We start from the raw sequence: 23531 nt of genomic DNA on the forward strand, positions 1-23531 counted from the left end.
CATTCATACATGTATTGCCTTGCATGGTTTATTGCAGGATGTTTCTCACTCTCATTATACACCCCCCAGACAGAGAATTGACACTAGTTGGGAGATTGTTGTTAGTATTACAGCATGGCAGATCTGGAGAGCTAGATGCATGGAGGCTATTGAGGGTGTCCAGATTTTTGTGTCTTAGTGCATTAGTACTATATGGGGTGATATCATCCATACTTATGGCTACTTGGGCTCACATTCAGGGGCCCTCTCGTTCTGCGCAGGCGAAGCGCGTGATATTTATGTGGGAGTGGGACCATGGCATCTTCTTTTCCTCTAGTACCACAGGTCTTACATGGCATCATGATGCTCCTCAGTGGTTGAAATCACCTTACATATTGGGGTGATTCTATTCTTTTTTGGCTTATAGCTGTGATTGTTGTATGTTTTTCTCATACTTAATAGAAGTCTCTTTTTGAAAAGAAAAGAAAAAACTCTTGTTTTGGGGTAGGTAATTTTGATTCGCATTTTTAAGCATCTTCCGCTTGAAATTTGGCAATCAAAGTTCACGACCTGCGAAGTAGTTTGTGCAAAATTTTTATGTCGAATGGGTTGCGATTTTCAACTTTTCTTTTTGAACCTTCTTAATTTGAGCTACACAGAAAAAGTTATAGGCAAAATACTGGCTTGCAAAAATTTTGGACAGCTTGCTCAAATCTCTTCCTCACTTCTTCTCTTACCCACAATCACACTTCTCATTTAATGGAAAAACCTTGGCTCAAATGGAAAAAAATTGTAATATCTTTTGGAATCTTGTCTCATCACCTTGGATATAGCAATAGCTAAGACCTGGTCCAATGATAACCTCTTCATCAAACCACTTTCCACCTATAAAAAAGGGACCATCTATCACTATCAAGGGAGATACATCTTTCTTCTTTTCTCCTTAGCCCTTCAGCTTATGTTAACCTGTTTCTTCCCAACACCCATGCTACCATAAAGTCCTTAGTCTTCTTCCCATGCTCACTCTCTTATCCCATCTCTCTACAAATCTCTATTTATCAACCCATGTGCTAGTGCTTTGTGGGTGTTTTCTCCACCATGTAGTTCTCGCCAATGGCATTACAGGTGTGTATAACTCATCCATGTGTGATTAGTGTATAGCCCACAAATTTCCTTCTCCATGTACTTTGTCTAAGCAAGTTTGGGTCTACCTCCACATGGTTTTGAGCATTGGTTTCCATTGGTGAGTTGATTTTGGTGTGTGTTTATGAAGTAGATGCCTTTGTTTTGATCTTCCATTGTGCTTTTTTTAAGATCAAGAATTCTCTAGTGCTTATCTTTGTGAGTGGGGTTCTCTTAGGACATGATAGAGACCACCTTTCGAGAAAATGCTCCTCATAAATTGGTGTCCTCATTGAGAATCGAACTCAAGACCTTCAGTTTTCAATTGTTTTATCAATTAGGTCGTCCTAGGAAGATGAACCACCCTAATTTGCCAATTAGATCATATCATCCTTATCAATCTATTGCAATCCTATCAATTCATATGGTTCTAAGCCAGGAAGCTAATTTCCAGCAAGGCCTTGTATTTCTATTAGGAGTAGAGCGGTTGGCAGAAATGAATGCATCACCTGAGCCTTTCATGTCTGTTCTCAATTATGAGCTCACATTTGATGTTTTATGCTCATCTTGATGTCCTAAAAGTTGTTTTCCACATCTTGTTTCTTATCCTTCTTCATCTTTCCAAAACCTACACCAATGGCTTTCCCTTTCACAACTTTCCATGGAAAACCCAATGAAGATGCATTAGAATTCCTGGATAATTTGGAGATGGCCCATCTCATTTCTAGGACAGACGTTAAGGTTAGGGCTTTCCCCCTTGTTCTAGAGGAGAAAGCTGGAACCTTGTATGGCACCCTTCGCAGGCTACCAAGGATGGATGGGAGATCCGCCAAGCATTCTTACAAAAATATGGAAAAGGATCATACTCCAGAAGGATCATGGCAGTCAGTTGCTCCTACATCAATAGAAGTCTCTCCAAGATTTCAAAGGTATGAAACTAAATTTCAGGATTTGTGGACAAGATGGAGTGCCTCTCTTCCACCTGAAGAAGCAACACCGAATTTCTTGAAGAGAGAGAGGTTTGTTACTGGTTTATTTTCTCTCTAAGGGGGGGGTTAGGTAGAGTCCAAGTTTCCTACTAATTTTGAAGAGACACTTAGAGTGACTAGGAAAATATTAAAAAATTGAGATGTCAGGTACATAGGCCTAGATTAGACTTGGATATGGAAAGGAGAGAGAAAGACACTTCTGAGGCTCCAACACTTAAGTTGGCAAAAAGAGCATCACTTGCCTTAGGAACACCACCACCACTTGTTGAAACCTCACAACATGAGCTTCTTCATAAATTGACCCAATAGTTGGAAAGCTTGAACCTTAACTTGATGCAAAAACCTAGACCATGAGCACCACAAGAGACTAGAAGAGGACCAAGAAGGCAAGCACAAGAGCTCATTTGCTATAATTGTAATGAATCAGGGTATGGGATGTATAACAATCCATATCCAAGAAGACCTTAAGGAGGTATGTACCCAGTGCGTCAACTCCCTCAACCGCTTCTGAGAGATGTGTCTCGACCACAATAGGCAGTTGTGATTCCACCAGTACCACTGGTACCACAACCACCACCTGTAGCAGAAAATTGAGTGGTAAATGTGTTAGGTCTCAACACACTTGAAAAAGAACCCATAGAAGTACTGTGGGGGCCATGCCAGTAGTCAAGAGGACAAGAGCTCAACATATGTAAGACAAAGTAGAAGATTCGGAGGAGACCATGAAAGAGAATAAAAGCCAAGCCAACGAGGAAGGTGAGAGCAGCAAGAGAGTCAAGAAAACCAAGAAGATTAAGCGAAAGATTACTATGGAAGACTTTCCTTTGGATAAGGGTCTCAAATCTTATAATCTTTCTGTTGATTGAAGTTCACAAAAGCCTAGTATTACTTATCCAGAACTCTTGGAGTTATCACTTCTTTTGACGAAGTAATGGGCAAAACTATCTACCATTAAAATTCCCAAGAGAAATCATGTTAGGTCTATCAATTTAATAAAATCCAATCTCCACAAAGATGTTGTCTCAATTTTGGATATTTGGATTAAGGATCACATGATATCTAGGGTGTATGTAGATGGAGGGACTGAAATGTGTGTAATGTCAGAGAAGACTATGCACAGGTTAGGTCTAGAGGTCAATTCTCCATCCACATTCAAGTCAGAGAGGACTATGCACATGTTAGGTCTAGAGGTCAATTCTCCATCCACATTCAAGGTAACTTTGGCCAACAACTCCAGCATAAAGTGTTTAGGTGTCATTAAGGACGTGAGAGTCACTGTTTGTGCAGTGGAGGTAGAAGTTGAAATATATGTGATTGCCAGCAAAGAGGAGGGTTACCCAATTATACTAGGAAAGCCTTGGCTCATAGCCATGAATGCAGATCAAAGGTGTGGAACATGAATATTGGTGCTGAATCCATATGGATCTAAGGAGTCTTCTAGCAAGAAAATCACCTATGATATGTGCAAGGGTAAAGAAGTGGATTTGAGATATGAGACCACAGTAGATGAAGAGAGTAATGAATACTCGATCACTGAGACTGAGGAAAAAACATTTAGCAGTGACAATGATAGTTCATTTGTTATGGGCCTTACTTTTCAAAATAGGGAAGCTAAACAGGAGCTAGAGACATTACAATCGACAGATGGAGGAACTGAAATTAAGAACACATTTCCTTATGTGGTTTAACACATGAATATCTCACCGAAGATCGCAAAGTGGATCTTGGAATTGTAAGAGTTAGAGTACACCTTTTTGGTGTAGGATAGGACCCGAACAAGCTTAGCACATATGTTAACATACCGCTATCATGTGAAGAAGGTGATCCCAAAAGGAAGAAAAGCGACAGAGAATCCAAAGATAGAGGAAACTGTCACTAATGCATTCACATTGTATTTTGATGGAGCTTATAGGAGGAAGACCGACTCTGCAGGAGTAGGGTTCATCATTCTAAGCCCCGAGCAAGAGATGGTCCTTTAGGAATGTAAAATTCTGTCTGATGTCCATTCAAACAATGAAGTAGAGTACGCTACCCTTAAGATGGGATTGGAAGCTTGTTTAGGATAGAAAATTACAAGGTTGGTTGTAAAAGAAGATGCCATGTTGCTAGTAAAACGGATTCAAGGTGTTTGGGCATGTAAGAATTCTAACCTCTTGAGTTGGTTGACGCAAATCAAAAGTCTAATGAAGGAATTTGAAATGATTAAAATTGAGCATGTGTCTAGAAGCAAAAATAGGGGTGCAGATGCATTGGCAAATCAAGAGCTGGATGTCATGATTGAAGTAACAAAATTCCAAGAACCAAAGTTTCAAGGCCGGGAATACTTACAAGAGGTCATTCACCTCTTGCTTTTAGGAGAATCTCTAGGAAATCTAACTAAGGTTCAAAAACACAAGCTGGTTTGGAAAGCTTTGTCTTATCAGTTGATTAGGGAAGACTTGTATTACAAAGGGAAGGATTTAGTGATGAGAAGGGTTCCTTTATCCAATTAAATTTGTCACATTTTCCACTCGTGCCATGATGGAGTATGTAGCGGCCATTTTGTCTAAGAAATCACAAGCAGAAAGATCTTATTGGCAAATTACACTTGGCCTAGCCTACATAGGGATGTTCAGCATTGGTGCAGGGCTTGTAAAGCTTGCTAGCTCGCACAAGAGATAAGAGGCTCACTTATAAGCCACGAAATCACATTTTCTCTTATGGTCCATTTGAGAAATGGAGAATTGATACCATTGGTCCCCTCCCAAGAACTTAGCGAGGAAAGATTTACATTATTGTGGCTGCTAATTACATGACCGGATGGGCAGAAGCAGTTAGCACTAGGAGAATAGTTGTTAAAGATGTTGGTAAGTTCGTGTTTAATAATATTTGTTGTAGGTTTGGAACACCCTTGGAGCTGGTATCAGATCATGGATCAAGATTTAGGGCAGATGTTCTTCAAGAACTCCTAGATAGACTGAAGATTGAACACAAGTTTGACACCCTCTATTATCTTCAATGCAATGGTTTGGTGGAGAAAGTTAATGAGGTTTTGTGCAAGATAATCACCAAGCAGGTGTAAAGCAGACCTAAGGATTGGGACAAACACTTGACAGCAGTCTTATGGGCTTACAGAACTTCATTCAAAGCAACTATGCAATTTACATCTTTTTATCTAGTGTATGGCCAAGAAGCCTTATTGCCTCTAGAAGTGGAGATTCCAAGCCTCAGAGTTTTGGTAAGGAGCTAAGTTGAGCCACAAGAGAAGTTTAATGAGCGCCTACTGGACCTACAAAGGGTTGAGTTCGATAGAGATTATTCAATTGACTTTTATATAGAGCAAGCCACCAAAAAGAGAGAAATTCTATGTTTTCCTCAAGGAAAAAGGTTTGAAGGAAGGTATGCTTGTCTTGAGATATGACAGTAGATTGGATAACAGGTTTGACATCAAATTTTTTCAAAGGTTATAGCCACTCTCACTGCCAGTGGTCAGGCACCCCAAGCTCGTGAACCCCGAAGATTGGGCATCCCCAAGATCGGGCACTCCCAAATTGGCAACCAAGTTCGTGAACCATAAGGCGGTGCTTGTTCTCGGTGCCTCTCACCTACTCCAATGACATCTGTCAGTGACCACTTTTAGCACTTGGCTCGTGATAGCCCAAGGGGCCACGCCATTGTATATAGAGAGACTTTGGTGTACTGAGGGGGGATCTCCAACGCAATACATGGTCTTGTGGTGTCCCAACTCTTGCCTACCTTCATCTTGTGTTGCGTGCATGCCACTCTAGGTAGCTCTTGTGTGGTGTTCTGTTCTTGAGTCTGTGTGAGTATGTAGTGGAGTGGGATAGAGAGGTCACCATCTCCCTAGCCTGTGCCAACTCTTTGATATCTACTTTGAATCTTGGTCCATGATTTATACCAGCTCCAAGGGTGTTCCAAACCTGTAGCAAATATTATCAAACATGAACTTACCAATATCTTCAAATGTTTTTCTCCTAGTGCTAATTGCTTTTGCTCATCTAGTTATGTAATCAACAGCCACGATAATGTAAACCTTTCTTAAGAGGGTTCTATGGAGGGGACCAATGCCATCAATTCTCCATTTCTCAAATAGACCATAAGCGAAAATGGGATTTTGTGGCTCATAAATGAGTCTGTTATCTCCTGCGAGACGAGTAGGCTAGCTATACAAGCCTTGAACCAATGCTGAACATCCCTATGTAGGCTAGGCTAACCTGTGATTTTGAACCTTAGTCAGATTTCTTAGAGGTTCTCCTAAAAGCAAGAAGTAGATGACCTCTTATAAGTATTCTCCTTCTAAATTCCTTCATTAGACTTTTGATTTGCGTCAACCAACTCAAGAGGTTAGAATTCTTACATGCCCAAATACCTTGAATCCGTTTTACTAGTAGCATGGCATCTTCTTTTACAACCAACCTTGTAATTTTCTGTCCTAAACAAGCTTCCAATCCCATCTTAAGGGTAGTATACTCTGCTTCATTGTTTGAATGGACATTAGACAAAATTTTACCTTCTTGAAGGACCACCTCTTGCTCGTGGCTTAGAATGATAAACCTAGCTCCTGCAAAGTCGGTCTTCCTCTTGTGAGCTCCATCAAAATACAATGTGAATGCATTAATGAAAGTTTCCTCTACCTTTGGATCTTATATGTCTCTTCCCTTGCTTTTGGAGCCACCTTCTTCTCATGATAGCGGTATGTTAACACATGTGCTAAGCTTACTTGAGTACACTTCTTCACCAAAAAGGTTTACTCAAATTTTTGCAATTCCAAGATCCACTTGCGATCTTTGGTAAGATATTCATGCGTTGAACCACACAAGGAAATGTGTTCTTAATTGTTAAAACAACAAAGGGTTTAGACAAAAGGTAAGACCTAACTTCTTGACTCCAAACATGAGAGCCAACATCATTGATCAACATCTGGAGAACTTCTCTCAGCCTCTGTCATCACCTTGCTTACAAAGTAAACTAGACACATAAAAGTTGTCTTTGGATCCTTTTGCATTAATACTGCACCAACTGCGTGAGAGCCAACACATGGACAAACATAGAAAACCAAATCTCACTGGGATGGCATGATGACTGGTAAAGAACTAAGCATGATTTTTACCTCATTAAATATGTCCTCACTCTCATCATCCCATCTTAAAGTACTCTCCTAGGTGAGTCTTTGCAATGGTGAAACGATTTATGCAAGCAAGTGAATAAATTTGGCAAGGTACTTGATATTTTCAAGAAATGTGACGAGCTGCTTTATATTTGATGAAGATGGGAGTGCTAAGAGATCTTGCACTTTTGACAGATCAGCCTCAATACCTTGTGAAGAAACCAAGTGGCCTAAGAGCCTTACCTTAGTTTGAGCAATGTGACATTTCTCTGGATGCAACTATGCGCCGAGCTGGAACAATCTTTTTAAGCCTTCTTCCACCTTGTGGCAATGTAAAGACATGCTACTATATATAAAAAAATCATCTATGAAAACTCTAATGGATGACCCAAAAAATGGTTGAAAAACATAGTTCATGAACTTCTAAGATGTGCCAGGTGCATTCGTGAGACCAAATGACATAACTCTATAAGCAAAACAATCCCAAGGGGTGATGAACGTGGTCTGCATTTGGTCCTCTTCTATTCTGATCTAGAAATATCCCAAGTATCCATCACAAACAGTATATCATTCGTGGCCAGCCATCTCATTCAAAATTTCGTCCTCCTATGGTAAAGGGAAATGATCTGTTTTTGTGGTTGGTTGAGGGGCTTGCAGTCAACAGAAACCCGCCACTTTCCATTCTTTTTGGGAGTCACCCACCACAAGAGATACCCGTACAGAGTTCTCCAGTGGATAAATAAATCTAGCCTTCAAGAGCTTATTGACTTATGTTAACAAGACATCTCTTTGTATCACTCTTAACCTTCTTAACTTTTGAACTATAGGCTTTGCTTTTGCCTTTAACTCAATATGATGCTCAATATCTCTTACTCCGATGATTTTTGAATAACGAGTGATGAAAAGAGTGGGATACCTTTTAAGCATGTTTATGTAGCCCTCTTGCACTTCTGGTGACAGGTCTAATGCCAACATTTGTTTCAATTTCTCTTCAGTCCCGCATCTATCGGTTGCAGTGTCTCTAGCTTCTGTTTAGCTTTCCTATTCTGGAAAGTAAGGCCCATAACATCAAATGAACTATCATTGTCAGTACTAAACGTTTCTTCCTCAGTCTCAGTGATCGAGTATTCATTACTCTCTTCATCTACTGTGGTCTCATAGCTTAAATCCACTTCTTTATCCTTGCACATATCATAGGTGATTTTCTTGCTAGAAGATCCCTTAGATCCATATGGATTTAGCACCAACATTCATGTTCCGCATCTTTGATCTGCATTCATGGCTATGAGCCAAGGCCTTCCTAGTATAATCGGGTACCCCTTCTCTTTGCTAGAAATCATGTACATGTCAACTTCTACCTCCACTACACAAACAGTGACTCTCACATCCTTAATGGCACCCGAATACGTTATGCTGGAGTTGTTGGCCAAAGTTATTTTGAATGTGGATGGAGAATTGACCTCTAGACGTAGCCTGTGTATAGTCCTCTTTGACATTACACACATTTCGGCCCCTCCGTATGTTGAAAAACGCACCAAACACATCCCTAGAAGGATGGGGCAAATGAACCATTTACATGTGAAAGGGACCAAATCACTTAGCTTGTGGGTGAAGGTTCTCTAGCACTTAGTTTTGTGTTAAACCACTTGTTTTGATAATACCACTAGGTGGTATTGAGTTTTATGAAATCTATAAAAGAGTACTTGCCTATAAAGTAATCAATCAATCAATCTACTTTACTCAATATTGTTGTCTCTCTTGTGTGTACATAACTCTTCTACTATTTCTTAGTCATCATGTATATTAATCCTAAATTAGTCTTTGACCCACCATAGCCAATTTGCACATGCTATTGAATATTTTAACATGGTATCAAGAGCCTTGTCATCATCCTTTGACGTTTTTTTGTGTGGCTATGACATCTTCATCTATTTTTAGTGTCTTTCACTAGATTCAAAAGCTGCCAGGCATACCCACAGCTTGTGGAGGATTCAATGCTCCCAGCTCACACAACCATTGCCCACCAAAATTCGTGAGCATCTTCCCTACCTCTGGGCGCCCAGCTTGGCACGACAATTAGGTCGATTTCACTGTTTGCATTGCGGCATCTGCATTTTCCCCAAAAGGAGTCGCTTCTCTGCTCCCGCGCGGTTGTATGGTTCGTGTCGCCTCTAGAGTCTAGCATGGCCTAATTTCTCTTAGCTGCAGATGCATCCACATGTGTCCTTGCTTGCTTTAAGAGGGCTTGGCCACTAGTCGTCTCAGCTTGGAGAATGCAGCTCGTAATCAAGACTGTGTTTTCTCACAACCATAGCCACAAGCTCTTCTAAATCTAATTAGTGATTAATTGTCACTAATCTTATCTTGTTTTGGCTAATCAAGTGTTCTGTCTAAGTCTTATTACTTGATTCTACCTCAATGTTGGTCTTGGCCTCTCATGCAATGCCCAACAAGTTTCTTGAAATCAAATCCAAGCGTCTTCCAAGCCTTTCGCAAGCTTCTAGTTCAAATCTCTCATTCACTAAGAGCTTCAATCTTCAAGGTGACTCAAGTTTGAGTCAAACCCTCTTCAATACTTGCTCTCAAGTGTGTTGCTCAACTCTCTCAACCCTAATGGTGTCACATGATACTACCTTCCGTTTCAAGGAGAAAAACTTCCACACTCCGCAAATCCGCATCAAGCTCATCCTCATGAAGAAAGGCCTTTGGAGCATCAGAAGTGGAAAGGAGAAGAAGCCAAGAGACCAAGCTACTATTCTGGCATGGGAGATCAGAGTTGATAAAGCAAGAGCCATCATAACTTTCGAGTTGGATGACACACACATTCACCATATGGATGGGTGTGAATCTTCCAAGGCTTCATGGGATTAATTGGATACCCTATTTGGGGCTCAATACAAGAGCTCTAAGTTTGGTTTGCTCATTGAGTTTTTTAAACTTGATATGAAGTCTATAACTTCTCTTGCATCTCATCTTAACTATATGCAAAGTCTTATGACTCAACTTGCAGACATCTCACTAAAGGTGGATGAAGACATTACCATTGGGGTGTTACTCAAGTCATTGCCGATTTCGACAACATTGTGACAACTTTGACCAACATGCCTATCACAAAGCTTGTGGATATTGAAGCTTCTCTTTTGGAGGAAGAGAAGAAGTTGAAGGTCAAGGAAAAGAGGAAACCTTGTCCAACACTTCTCTACACATCGAACAAAGGCTACAAGGGGAAGGCTAATGCTAAGTACAACTCTTCAATCATTTGTGATTTTTGTCACAAACTTGGACACATTGAGAAAGATTGTTTCTTTGGAAAGAAGGCTCAAAAAGCCTACATTATGCATGAAGAGTATGGAGATCAAGAAGAAGAGCATGGAGAACCAAAGGAGAACAACAAGGGGCATCATAAGCCCTCACAATGCAAAAGTGACCATCTCTTCTGGACCATGTCTTGGGCCCATCCCCAAACTCTTAATGTCCAACTTTACATAAGTGTTGTAAATCTTTGTAAATTAGCCATTAAACCTCTAGCCCAACTGCTCCTAACTAGTCTCAAGCTTAAATTGTCATTCTAAACTTCTACGATCTTGATAAGCAATCATAGTAAGAGGAAAATCATTTCGCATGGATGTCAAGTAAGCATAAGTTGTTTCGAGTCATCAAAGGTCATCAATACCATTGTAATGATTATGCGTTTGAAGGGGAGTGTTGAAATATTCACTAAACACATTCCTAGAAGAATGGGGCCAAATGGACCATGTACATGTGAAAGGGACCAAATCACTTACCTTGTGGGTGAAGCTTCTCTATCACTTAGTTCTATGTTAAACTACTTGTTTTGATGAAACCACTGGGTGGTATTGAGTTATATGGAATCTATAAAAGAGAACTTGTCTATGAAGTAATCAATCGATCTATTTTGTTGAATATTGTTGTCTCTCTTGTGTGTACACAACTCTTCTACTATTTCTTACTCATCATATGTTTTGACCTTGAATTAGTCTTTGATTCATCATAGTCAACTTGCACATGCTATTCAATATTTTAACACCATCTACATACACCGTGGATATCTTGTGATCCTTAACCCAAGCATCCAAAATTGGAACATTATCTTTGTGGGGATTGGATTTGATTAAATTGATAGGTCTAATGTGCTGTTTCTTGCGGATCTTAGTGCTAGATAGTTTTTCTCATTGCTTTCTCAAAAAGGGTGATAACTCCAAGGGTTGTGGATAAGTAAATATTAGGCTTTTGTGAACTTAAATCAATGGAAAGATTATAAGATTTGAGATCCTTACCCAAAGGAAAGTCTTCCATAGTAATCTTTCGCTTAGTCTTCTTGGTTTTCTTGACTCTTTTGCTACTCTCATCTTTCTCCTTCGCTTGGCTTTTCTTCTCTCTCATGGTCTTCTCCGAATCTTATACTTTGTCTGCCATATGTTGAGCTTTGGTCCTCTTGATTGTTGGCATGGCCTCCAGTTCTTCTATGGGTTCTTTTTCAAGTGTGTCCAGGCCTAACACATTTACCACTCAATTTTTTGCTACTAGTGGTGGTTGTGGTGCAGATGCTACTAGTGGAATTGCAGCTACTTGTTGTAATGGAGACGCATCTCTCAGAAGCGATTGACGGGGTCGATGCAGTGGGTACACATCTCCTTGAGGTCTTCTTGGATATGGGCAATTATATATCTCATGCTCTGATTCATTACAATTATAGCAAATGAGCTCTTATGCTTGCCTTCTTGGTCCTCTTTCAACCTCTTGTGTTACTTGTGGGGGCTAGGTTTTTGCATCAAGTTGAGGTTCAAGCTTTCCAACTGTTGGGTTAATTTATGGAGAAGCTCATGTTGTGAGGTTTCAACAATGCTCCTAAGGCCATTGAAGTTAAGTGTTGGAGCCTCAGAAGTGTCTTCCTCTCTCCTTCCCATGTCAAAGTCCAATCTAGGCCTATGTGCCTGATATCTCAACTTTTTATCTTTTTCCCTAGCCACCCTAAGTGTCTCTTCAAAATTAGTAGGAAACTTGGATTCTATCTTATCCTTTAAAGGAGGAAATAAACCAATAACAAACTTGTCCCTCTTCAAAAAACTTAGTGTTGCTTCTTCAGATGGAAGAGAGGCACCTACATCTTCAGGTGGAAGAGAGGCACTCCATCTAGTCTCCAAATCCTGAAATTTATTTTCATATCTTTGAAAATCTTAGAGAGACTCCTATTGATGTAGGAGCCACTGTTGCCATAGTCTTTCTGGAGTATCTCCTTTTCCATATTTTTGTAAGAATGCTTGGTGGAGGATCTCCCATCCATCCTTGGTAGCCTGTGGAAGGGTGTCATACTAGGTTCTAGCTTCCTCCTTTAGAACAAGGGGGACAGCCCTAACCTTAACGTTCTCAGTGTCTCTCCTAGAAATGAGATGAGCCATCTCCAAATCATTTAGGAATTCTAGTGCATCTTCATTGGGTTTTCCATGGAAAGTTGGGAATGGGGTAGCCATTGGTGTAGGTTTTGGAAAGATGAAGAAAGATAAGAACCAAGATGTAGAAAACAACTTTTAGGACATCAAATGTGAGTTCATAATTGATAACGGGAAAAATAAAAGGCTAAGGTGATACATTCATTTTTGCCAACCGCTTTGCTCCAAAGAGAAATCCAAGGCCTTGCTGGAAATTGGCTTCGTGGCTTAGAACCACATGAATTGATAGGACTGCAATAGATTGATAAGGATGATTTGGCCTAACTGGCAAATTAGAGCTGTTCATCTTCCTAGGACAGACCTAATTGATAGAGCAATTGTAAATTGAAGGTCCAGAGTTCGATCGTCAGTGAGGGCACCAATTTATGAGGGGAAAGAGAACCACACTCACAAAGACAAAGATCAAAGATCAAAGAATTCTTCATCTTAAAAGAAGCACAATGGAAGATCAAAACAAAGGCATCCACTTCATAAACACGCACCAAAATCAAGGCATCAATGAAAACCAATGCTCAAAACCATGTGGAAGTAGATCCAAGCTTACTTATTAGTGGTTGGAGACAAAGTACATAGAGAGGGAAATTTGTGGGCTATACACTAATCACACATGGATGAGTTATACACACCTATAATGGCATTGGCAAGAAGCACATGGTGGAAAAATCAACCCCAAAGTACTAGCAGATGGGTTGATAAGTAGAGATTTGTAAGAAACGTAGAAGTTCATCGTAAGTCGCGTACACTCCTGTTGATCCCCCTGTGCGTGCCTGGCATCGCCTGCGCCATCCCTCCTCCCCCCCCCTTCTCTTCGTAGCTCCACTGTCTCCCTCTCCCCCCCTTCGTAGTGCTACTACCTCCCTCCCAGCTCGCTGCCCTGGTCATCCTCTATCAAAGCTGCCATTGCTTGCATTTTCTTCTCCGAAGCGGATCTACAGGTTCTTGCCATGACTGTTGTCTCACTTGAGGCCTCCACCCTGGTTTGTAAAATTGTTGGTAGCCACCTTGTGCGTGGACAGCTCAGGGATCTTTTTCAAGCCAGTCTCATTGGTGAACCTACAAAGATCACCGTTATTCACCCTTTGGTGCGCAGATACTACCAAGTGGAGTTCGACTCGCCATCGGCGTCAGACCGAGTCATGCAGCTGAGTCCCCTTGCAATGCGTATGGCGTAGGCCTTCTTTGTACGGTGGCAGCACCGCTTCGATCCTGCGTCTGACCCATTAGCTGGCGTTTTGGGCTTCCCAGTGACAGTTTGCTTCCCAGGCCTTAGGAAGGAGTACATTCCTCTTCTCCTGGTGATTGGTGGTGCCATTGGGAGAGTTATGGTCCCCCCCCCCCCCCCCCCCCCCCCAAACCGTTGCCTTGGCCCTCGCGAGGGTAGTTGGGATTCCATCCCTCTGCATCTTTGTGGCCTCGACGGAGTCTGTACCGCATTGTATATCTATTCCTAGCCTTTAAGGAGACCCCATACAGCAGCGCATGGAGTACTCTGGCTTTCCATGCCAATGCTTCATTTGTAGACAGATGGGTCATTTAGCTAGAGCTTGTCCTTGGCGGCAATCTAGGAGACCGCCACTGGTGGTTCCTCCCCTTGGTTCTTGTACTGACTCTCACCAGGGGGTAGGGAGGGGTAGGCCTTCATGCAGCAGAGCACCAGGCCCCGACTTCAGGTGACCTAGCGGTGAGTGGCAGATGGTTGGACTGCTCTCGGACCGCCAGACGACCACTAGAGCCGAGCACTGCCGTTGAGCGCGCCAGGCTGGTAGATCTCAGGAGGATTCGGTTGTGTCAGAGAACTGTTACGAGCATTTATCTCAGCATTTTCCCGTTGGTGACATGCGCTCTTCAATTCCCGAGCGGGCCCCTCTGGCCCCACCAGTACGGCAGCCGATCCCTCGTCGAGATCCCCCCCCCCCGACCCTCAATGTTCTGAGAGGCCAGCTGGCCTCTCTGAGCCCCTGGCGGGCCCCTACCCTTAGCTTTCCTCTCTAATGGATCCCTCACAGCACCCCTCCCTAGCCTCTCCGCCCTCTCTCGCCACCACCTCCCCCTCCTCCTCTCCGTGTCTCGACACCGACTTTACCCGCCGCAGCGCACTCCGCCCCACCTTTATCATCCGAGAAACCCCCCTCCCTCCCTCTGCCTCTCCAAAGCACTCTTGTTGCCTCCCAGCAGCCCTTGACCGGGAGCAGAGACTGCCGGTGGGATCAATCCGTCGCTTGATTCACCGATTCTCCAAGCCGGTCGAGATGACCATTGCCACCTCCCAGGACAGTCTGTGGACTATGGTTTCTTCTGCTGTCTGCCAATGGAAGGGACCGACGTGTTTGAGGAGACAGTAGCCCCTGTTCAGGTATGTGTGGTTTTTCACTACTCTAGGCCCTCTACACCAAATAATGGCGCGATGATCTTCTCTTTCCCCTTCAGTGCAAACCCTGGGACAGAGTGGGATCCTAAGTTAGTGGCAGCTGCCATCCGGGGTTAGGCAGTTGAGCTCTCTCATCATCTCCACGATCTCCGCATCACCGACATTCTCACCCATTTTTGGCCTCTGGCTAGGATGCAACTTGGAGGTTCAGCCCATCAAGGCCCGGATGGGGAGATGGTAGTCTCCAGTTTGGAGGTGCTGCTCTTTGTGTTCATGCATACATCTATCGCAGTACCTCTTCCCTCCTCTTACAGATACCTTGTTTGCTTCAATTATGGCGTCCACAAGCTCTTTGAGACAACAATCCTCATGAATGAGGATGGCGACCATATCCTAATATGACATCTCACGGGCCACCTTGAGAACAGTGAGAGTCTTTGCATATTTTGGAATCTCTTCTATACTGGATAGGAGTGGTTTGATGTCATCTTGATCAACTTGCACCTTCTTGAGGGCAGCAAGTTGCTGAAGAACGGAGCCTAGGTTGCTCAGATGTTCTTGTAGAGGTTGAACTTCTTTCATTCTCATGTTCAAAAACTTATGCTTGAGAAAAACTTTGGAATTATTAATTTGTTACCGAACAGGTTCTCAAGTGTTTCCGATACCTCTTTGGGGGGCTTGTCTAGGTCAAGATGATGGATGAGGTTGTGAGCTAGTCCCAAGATGATGTGTGCGAGCGCCCTATCGTTCTTATCTTGCCAAGGTCATATTGCTGGGGATCCCTCTTTTTCTTTTGGCTTGTCTTTTGAGCCTTTGACCGCATTCCAAACCCCATCACGCATTAGCGATAGTTTGATCTTGGTTTGCCATGTAAAGTTTGATCTTATAGTGGTTCACATAATATCTAGATATTTATACCTGCTTGACATTGTTACTTATGTCATGCAGAGAACCTTCAAGGTTATAAAAGCATTGTACTTGGTGTATCTAATACAAATCATATCATCATTGAGTCATGCAGATCTATGCTCTCTCTCTCTCTCTCTCTAGCACGGCATGGGAGACGTCCAGTGAGAGTACTCACCATGGAGGACATTGAGGATATCCGCCATTGACCGATGAGAGACATCTTTGGATAGTGATGTATATGATGCTTACCTTTGTTGCTGGAGTTTTCCTTCCCAGATGTTATCCATTAGGAGCTCCTAGTACCTTTAGTTGTTGTTTCAGTTTCAGTTAGTTGTTTAGTTGTTTTAGCTTTTCTTACACACATTGTATCAGATCCACCAATTGTTGTAACCTTTTTGGTCTCATAGGTCATTTTGGCCTTCTGAAGACGTTAATATATCATTTCATTTCATTTCTCTCTCAAGATGATATGCGAGCCTATCCTCTTTGTACATGGATCAACTCTAGCATCTCAGCTCTTCATTTCATTTTAGTACCCATGATGATGTATTCCATGAACATGATGTAATCCTTTTGGTCTCATAGGTCATTTTGGTCTTTTGTAGACGTTAATATAACTCTCTCTTTCTCTCTCTCTCTCTCTCCCTCCATACTTGGCTCACACTTCATTGTGCTCATAGTTGTCAGGTACGATACCATACGATACGATACTGTACAGGAAAATACGGTATGATATATATATATATATATATATATTGTACGATAAAATACGGTATTAAAAAAAAACTTATAAACTTAGGTATTTTTAATTTGAGATATGGAGTATTAAAAAGGAGGGAAGCATCATAGTACAGAGGAAGCTCAAACAGCCATAGACAAGAAAAAACAAGATTACCTCCCAAAAAATTTAAATTTTTTCAAAAAAAAAATCGAGGGAAAAAATCTGGAATAATCTGTACGAGTCCATACGGTATCGTACTGTACAATATGGTGTCGTACGCCATAGGGAAACAACTATGATCGTGTTGCTAGTCCCAAGCTCTCCTTTGTTAGAAATGGTATCAAAGCTACCATCTCCATGTACTTGTGTGTAACTCTGTAGCATCTAGAGCTACACCTAATGCGCAAAGCTAGCGTAGGTGGTGCGAAGATGATAGGGATCAATGGTGTGGTTGCGGTGGGGCCAAGGCCAATCTGCTGCCCTCGCTTGGATTCATTGTCTCACATCAATTTACGCCAATCTATTGTCAACATTATCAGTAGTAGCTGCTGACCAGTGCTCCCAGCAGCTCTACTTCGCGCGTAACAGAACTCTAGTCGCTCTTTGCTCTCTTTGCCACTTGAAGTAGTGCCGCGCCATCTGAATAGCACATTCTACGCCAACCTTTAAATTGGGGAATTGAAAGTCTCTGCATCACAAAGAATTAGGGCTTTTTTTGAAATTTCAACATTTAGCATGAATTGAAGCCTCTCCAACGCTCATAATTTGGGGGTTTTCAAAATCATGGCAAAAATTGCCTAATTAATCACACCAGTATTGATAAAATTTGGGATATTTTAGAAATTGGGCAAAAATTGTCTAATTGAAGTTCATGTAATATTTGGGACTTTTTGTAAGAGCTTCAAATTGAAGCATTTGTAGCCCACAAATTTACGGTTTTTTTTTCAATTTGACCTTTTTAGTCGAAATTGAGAGTTCTAACCCTGTAGTTTTGAGAGTCATTGACCAATTGCCTTCAGTAGTTGTTTCCATGGGCTACATCAATATTATTTTCGGGGCATTCTTGCCGAGGACTTACCGACGACATCATCGAAGAGCAGGAGTGTGTACACCTGTGTAACACCTGTCCGGGGAGCATCTCCCAACTTGGGAGATTTATCTTTTTTCTAACTATTTATGTTTTTATGTGTGAGTTTCATGGGTCCCCTGTCCGAGATGTCCTCCGAAAATTATATATAATAAATGTTTTTTGTGTGCGGTTAGTTTAGAGAAGCCTATGTATGTTGCTATGAATGGAGCTACCATGAATCAGGCCTAGAAGGAAAGTTCTAGGATGTGGATACCTTGGTCCACTAGACCACTGAGTCTATGTGCAACCATGCTTAGAGATGGAGCCTCTAAGCCATGCTCATACGCAAGCGTTTGGTGCTTGGTTCAGTCTCTGAGCCATGCTCAAACTTAAGCCTCTGAGTTGGCATTGTAGAACATGTTTGAGTTGGAGACATGGTACACTCTAGAGATCATCAAAGAACTAGTTGAAGGTTTTATCAGTCACACCAACTTCACTTCGAAGGGGGGGCTTGTTGGGATTCCAAATCGTATGTGTACGTGTCTTGTTGCTAGTCCTAAGCTCTCCTCTGCTAACCCTAAAACAAGATGTCCATGGGTATCCCTGAATGGGCACGCACATGACAATTTGTGTCGTGTCTTAGGATGAGGTAGATGGGAAGATGCATCGTTTTGGAATGTGGTGTACATGTGATACATAGTTTGCTCGTGCTTCTCTTCCTTGTGCAGATTTAGCATGGTTCTATTTCAGTCACCATTAAAGCTCATTGTCAGCGTTGAGAAAAAGAACAGGCTGAAGAAAAAGCAACAGCTTCTCAGCTTTCCACCTAGTAGGCTGGTTTGTACCTGTTGTTGGTGGTGCCCCCGTAGCAGACCTTGCTGCTCAGTTAGCCACCCTTGAGAAGATCCACCTCACTGGCAAAGCACCACCTCAGTGGCATTAGCTTGAGGTGTCTCATACAATGAGGAGGCTGAGGTCCGTAACAGTGGGATCTGTCAAGAATTTGCAGCAGTGATATCTCCCTCTAGGGCAACTCACATCATTGTCCAGGATGAGGGGGAATCAGTGGCGACTCTTGCCAATGATGTTCAATAACTTGCCACTCAGTTGCTTGTTGGTTCTGCATTGAAGCCAGACCTGAAGTGGTGTAGAGGGTTTTGTGCTACAACCACCTTCTACTTAACTTGCATCAAAAGCTACCAACCACATGAATGCACCAAATAAGCATGTATTAGAAGTAGGGATTATGGTCATAAACTCACCAACCCAAGTTGCCGTATGCTTGACAGCCCCACACCACTCCGGAGCACTTGGAGATTGGAGTGGAGTATACATAGGAGTGTCAGGTCAATAGATCCTGGACTACCTGGCCTTTAAGCAACCACAATTTTACGAGGATAGCTACTATTGGGTTTGCCAAGCCACAGGTTGATGCTCATCACTGGTCGTGTGCAAGTCACTCATCTATTTAGGCTCATTGCCCCTATTAATACCCTTACTTTTATGGAATCATTAATTAACCCCATAACAATTCACAGTTCACTGCCCTGCCCTTCCCATATTAATGATAAATCCCTCCATCTCCAGCTCCCTCACCTAATCCTCAGTGGCATATTACCAGAGCTCAAGCATAGCCTCAAGACATTACTTCAAAAATGCACTCATAGATCCTGAAGTAAATAGATTCTAGCTTTGAAGTAACTAACTTAATTTTGATTGGTTTTGGTCATTGATCTGCTTGGAAGGAGGTAGCTGTACTGAGAAAATATAGAGGCATCATTCTTCTGTTTGTAATAAAAAGAACGTACTTTTAGCTATGGGCGAAAAGCTGAGATAAATGTTGTTTGTAGATAGATAGGAAAAACAATGACACAAGCAACAAGTCAGAAGCTTCACCAAGGACATCTTACACACCAAGAAGTTCTTGGCAAAAGTTCTTGCATCGACCATCAGAGCAGCTCAGGAAGATGGTGAGAATTTCAAGAGCGGAATCATACTAATTTTGTGGTTCCTTGCATTAGAATTTGGCTTGAATAGCCCCCCTTTTTTTTCACTTTTTGTCCAGCATTGTTGGTTGCAGTCATAGGCTAAGTAGGGTGCATTCTTTTCAGCATATTCTGTGATTGTATACTTAGTCAAGATATTTAGAGTCACAATGATGTTAACTTAAGGCAGCAAAGCTACTTATGACTAGCACACTATCTCAAGCAAGTTATTTCAGCTCTATTTGGATTGGGTATGAGAAACCTTAGTATCTCACCAACAATTCTGCTTGTAGATCAAGCAAGATACCTATCTTTGGCTTGCATTTCTAAGGTGGCATATACAAAAATCTTAATGCCTCAAATCATACAGTTTAGGTTTGAGATAGAAATTGTAGTATCTCATTATGAATTTCACAAAGGTTGGGTGAAGTCCATGTCAGCAGCTTAGCTTGTAAAAGTAGACTTGGTGAGTCTTTTTGTTTACTACTTTTGCACGGGATTGAAAGTGAGGAAAGGGCGATAATCTTTGGCTAATAAAAAACATGTCAATTAGCACACCTCAGTTGTTGTTTGATGGGGTCTATCAACTGTCGTGTCTCACTGTGCATTAGCATCTCCTTGCATGGAATGCTCTAACAAGTGTTGGGGAAATTGGGTGTGTTCTCCTCGCAACCTCCATCCCCTTGTGAATTAGTGATTTATGCCAAAATAGTGCCACACACATCTAGTTTTTATAGTATGATTAAACAAAGAGGACCAAATGTGGTCTCTCTAAATAGGGAGTCAAATTTGCCTCTAATCTTATAATCTAGTGGGGATCAAAGAATGGTGTGATCCTAGGCCTATGCTCCTTGGATGCATATCATGTAGTGTGCATGTTCACCTTCCATCTTTCACTTACATTAATCTTTGTTAATGGCATAGGGGATGCCTTTTGCATTTCTCATCGTAATAATCACACTCGTCAAGTATCATAATTAGTTTGATGGGCCATTTTGATTCCTCAAAGATGGTAATACACGTCTCTCTCTCTCTCTCTCTCTCTCTCTCTCTCTCTATATCTATATATATATATATATATAGGATTTTTAGCCCAAGCACACCCATGAGCGCCTTATTATGAACACACACCCATGGGGAGTTACTTTTAAGGGGGCTTGCCAAATCCAACTCGACGACCTCGACGTTAGAGGAGAGGCCCTTCTATGCAACAGCTCCAAATCCAAAATATACTTCAACATCGGAACCATCCTCCCCTAGCAGTGGGTGTATGTGACCTTATGGATGTGGATAGTAATGGCACACCAACATTAGACATGGTGTGTGTAATAAACTTTGTAACTCTTTGTTTCATAGACCTTATGGTCTCTCTCTCTCTCTCTCTCTCTCTCTCTCTCTCCTCTCTCTCTCTCTCTCTCTCTCTCTCTCTCTCGTGTGTGCAAAGGATTCTTGTTATGTGCCTTCAATTCTAATCATGCATACGTTTAGAAAAGGATGGGGCTTAGCCCTTAGACATGTGAGATGAAGAAGCTAAAGGGTAGAAAAAGAGGGGTGGGGGGTTAGTTCTTAGACATGGGAGATGAAGAAGAGAAAGCATAGAAAAGGAGGGGGAAGGCGTGGGAGTAAGGGATGACATTATGTGGAGGGAGGAAGAAATCAATAAATCAGATTAATAGAATGTTCCTAAGTGCAATATGCAATACATTGTACTCCTTGTTTATTTAGTTTTCATTCCAAAAGTACATAATGGTCAACTTCCAATCACATAATATGAAAGTTCAACTACAAGGCAAGGTGAACTCCCTAGCTCAATAAAGATCAAGTAACAATGTAAAGGTACATGATACATTTTTAAAAAAATCAATCCCCATCCAATGTTATTATACTAAATGGAATGAACAAGATATTTCTTATCATAGTCGTCTTTATCATTTTGAATTTCCCTTAGGACCTTTCATGATATGAAAAATCATGCACATCACAAGGAACAAGTGTAATAAGTGGCATAGCAACATAGATAGTTTCTAATATATGGAAAATAACTATCAAGTGATTAAAAATAAAGTGTGATGGATAGGTGGCACATTTCCATTCAACTAAAACAATTATAAGCTTGAGATCACTTCCTATCTAGTTTTTAACAAAAGAGTGATGGGTACATAAGGGTAGTTACACGAGAAATGGGTGCATGGGATAGATACATAGAAGGAGAGAGAACACCATTGTTTTGAGAAGTGAATTGTAGGCCAACAAAAACCTTTATTTTACTTGTTAAGATGGTGGAATTTTACACTTGATACTTTTAGGCCTTACAATATGATAGCCACTAATAATTTTAGGGCTTACATTATGGTAGCCACTTAAAAAATTTAGGCCTTAAGCCACCAAGTTTGAGGTTGACTAATAATATCTAGCCTTGTTCTTATTCAAAGCTTGGTACTTACAAGTTAGCCTTGTTGAAACATTAGTACTTAAAAGGCATGTGTTAAGCCACTACTCATGTGACAAGTAAGATGAGGAAGTATGGTGCTTGGAGAATAATTGCTCGACAATTTTGTTGTTGCTACATTCATACAATGCTCATCCAATACCCCCCCCCCCCCCCCAAAAAAAAGGCATTTCCGTTGCCATGCTCTATGCAATGCACCACACCTACCAAATAAGAAGGCTCATTTAGTCGTTTACTTCCCCTTTTTGGAAGAAACTACTTTGAATAGTATATATTATGATGTTTAAAGAATGTCATCTAAAAATTCCCACCAAAAATTGCATATATTAAGACCTCCTCCTACATTCTCATACATCTGCTTAACAAAGTAGCACTAGTATGACTAAAGTGTCAAGGTAAAAATTTCTTCAAAAGTTTGATCCCTATAATTTCAAATGCTTAGTGTGCCCTATTGCACTTTGCCTCTTTTGTGGTACACAGTTAGACTTCTACTTTTTTACACTTGAAAGTTTCCACCACCTGACTTTTGCTAAAATAAATTGGCCCTTTTATGGTCTTGCCAAAATGACTTTGGTCATTTGTATAGAGAGAGTTAACATCTACCTAAGACCAAAGGTTTTGACACCAACCCATAAAGATTCTTAGTGCATGTGAGTGACAAACTATTCCTTGCACATCTTAGCATCTTGATTAACCCAATTACCACCACCACTATTAGGAAATTTGTAGAGGCTCATCTTGATAGGAGTATCTCATTATATACATGTGCTATGGGTGTAAACTTGCCAAAATTCATCTCTCTTGATTTTATTTAGCTCATGGAGCTTTCTAAGGTGTTGAATATGTGTAAAAGCATCTTTAGCGAGACCATATGTGATCATCTATTTTGTTTGGTTTGGCGCAGTAACAAGTATCAATCGTTGTGATGCAAGATGCATGGATGAGTACAAGACTCATCTACCCTATGATGTGGCTCCAAACTAGCATACTCTGTATGCTTAATCTACTCCATCTTGTCCCTTTCTATTAATATTTAATCATTCTTAGCTTTAATTCACACGCATCACACACTACAATTGTTTTTCCCTCCTAGCATACTCTTTGTACTTAAGCAACTCCATCTTTCCCCTTTCTCTTCATATTTAATCATTCTTAGCTTTAATTCACACACTACACTTGTTTTTCTCATCTTGAACTTCTCTCTCTCTCTCTCTCTCTCTCTCTCTCTCTCTCTCACACACACACACACACACACACACACACACACACACACACACACTCAAATCTACTAAACTTATATATATATTCATTTATAGATATATACATACATTTATAAATGATTATACTCACTAACTGAACCTC

At 41.3% G+C, this 23531-nt stretch overlaps 1 protein-coding gene across 14 annotated transcripts in view; it reads left to right on the forward strand.

Annotated features, from left to right (window-relative positions):
* The window catches only part of LOC147620109 (Nucleotide-diphospho-sugar transferases superfamily protein), a 76149-nt gene extending 56000 nt beyond the window's left edge, over nucleotides 1-20149 (forward strand). For 10 of the 14 annotated variants that reach the window (XM_086772283.1, XM_086772287.1, XM_086772288.1 and 7 more), the window contains one exon: nucleotides 19586-20149. In XM_086772283.1, the coding sequence (XP_086628409.1) occupies nucleotides 19586-19735 (150 nt within the window). In that variant the 3' untranslated portion in view covers nucleotides 19736-20149. Of the gene's footprint in view, nucleotides 1-37; nucleotides 472-18463; nucleotides 19434-19585 lie in introns of those variants that run through there. The other 4 variants (XM_086772292.1, XM_086772291.1, XM_086772286.1 and 1 more) reach the window with 3 other exon arrangements.
* The last annotated feature ends 3382 nt before the right edge of the window (nucleotides 20150-23531 follow it).

This window comes from Cibotium barometz, chromosome 32 (assembly GCF_041138505.1).
Source record: "Cibotium barometz isolate CiBa-2024 chromosome 32, ASM4113850v1, whole genome shotgun sequence".
Classification (NCBI taxonomy): domain Eukaryota; kingdom Viridiplantae; phylum Streptophyta; class Polypodiopsida; order Cyatheales; family Cibotiaceae; genus Cibotium; species Cibotium barometz.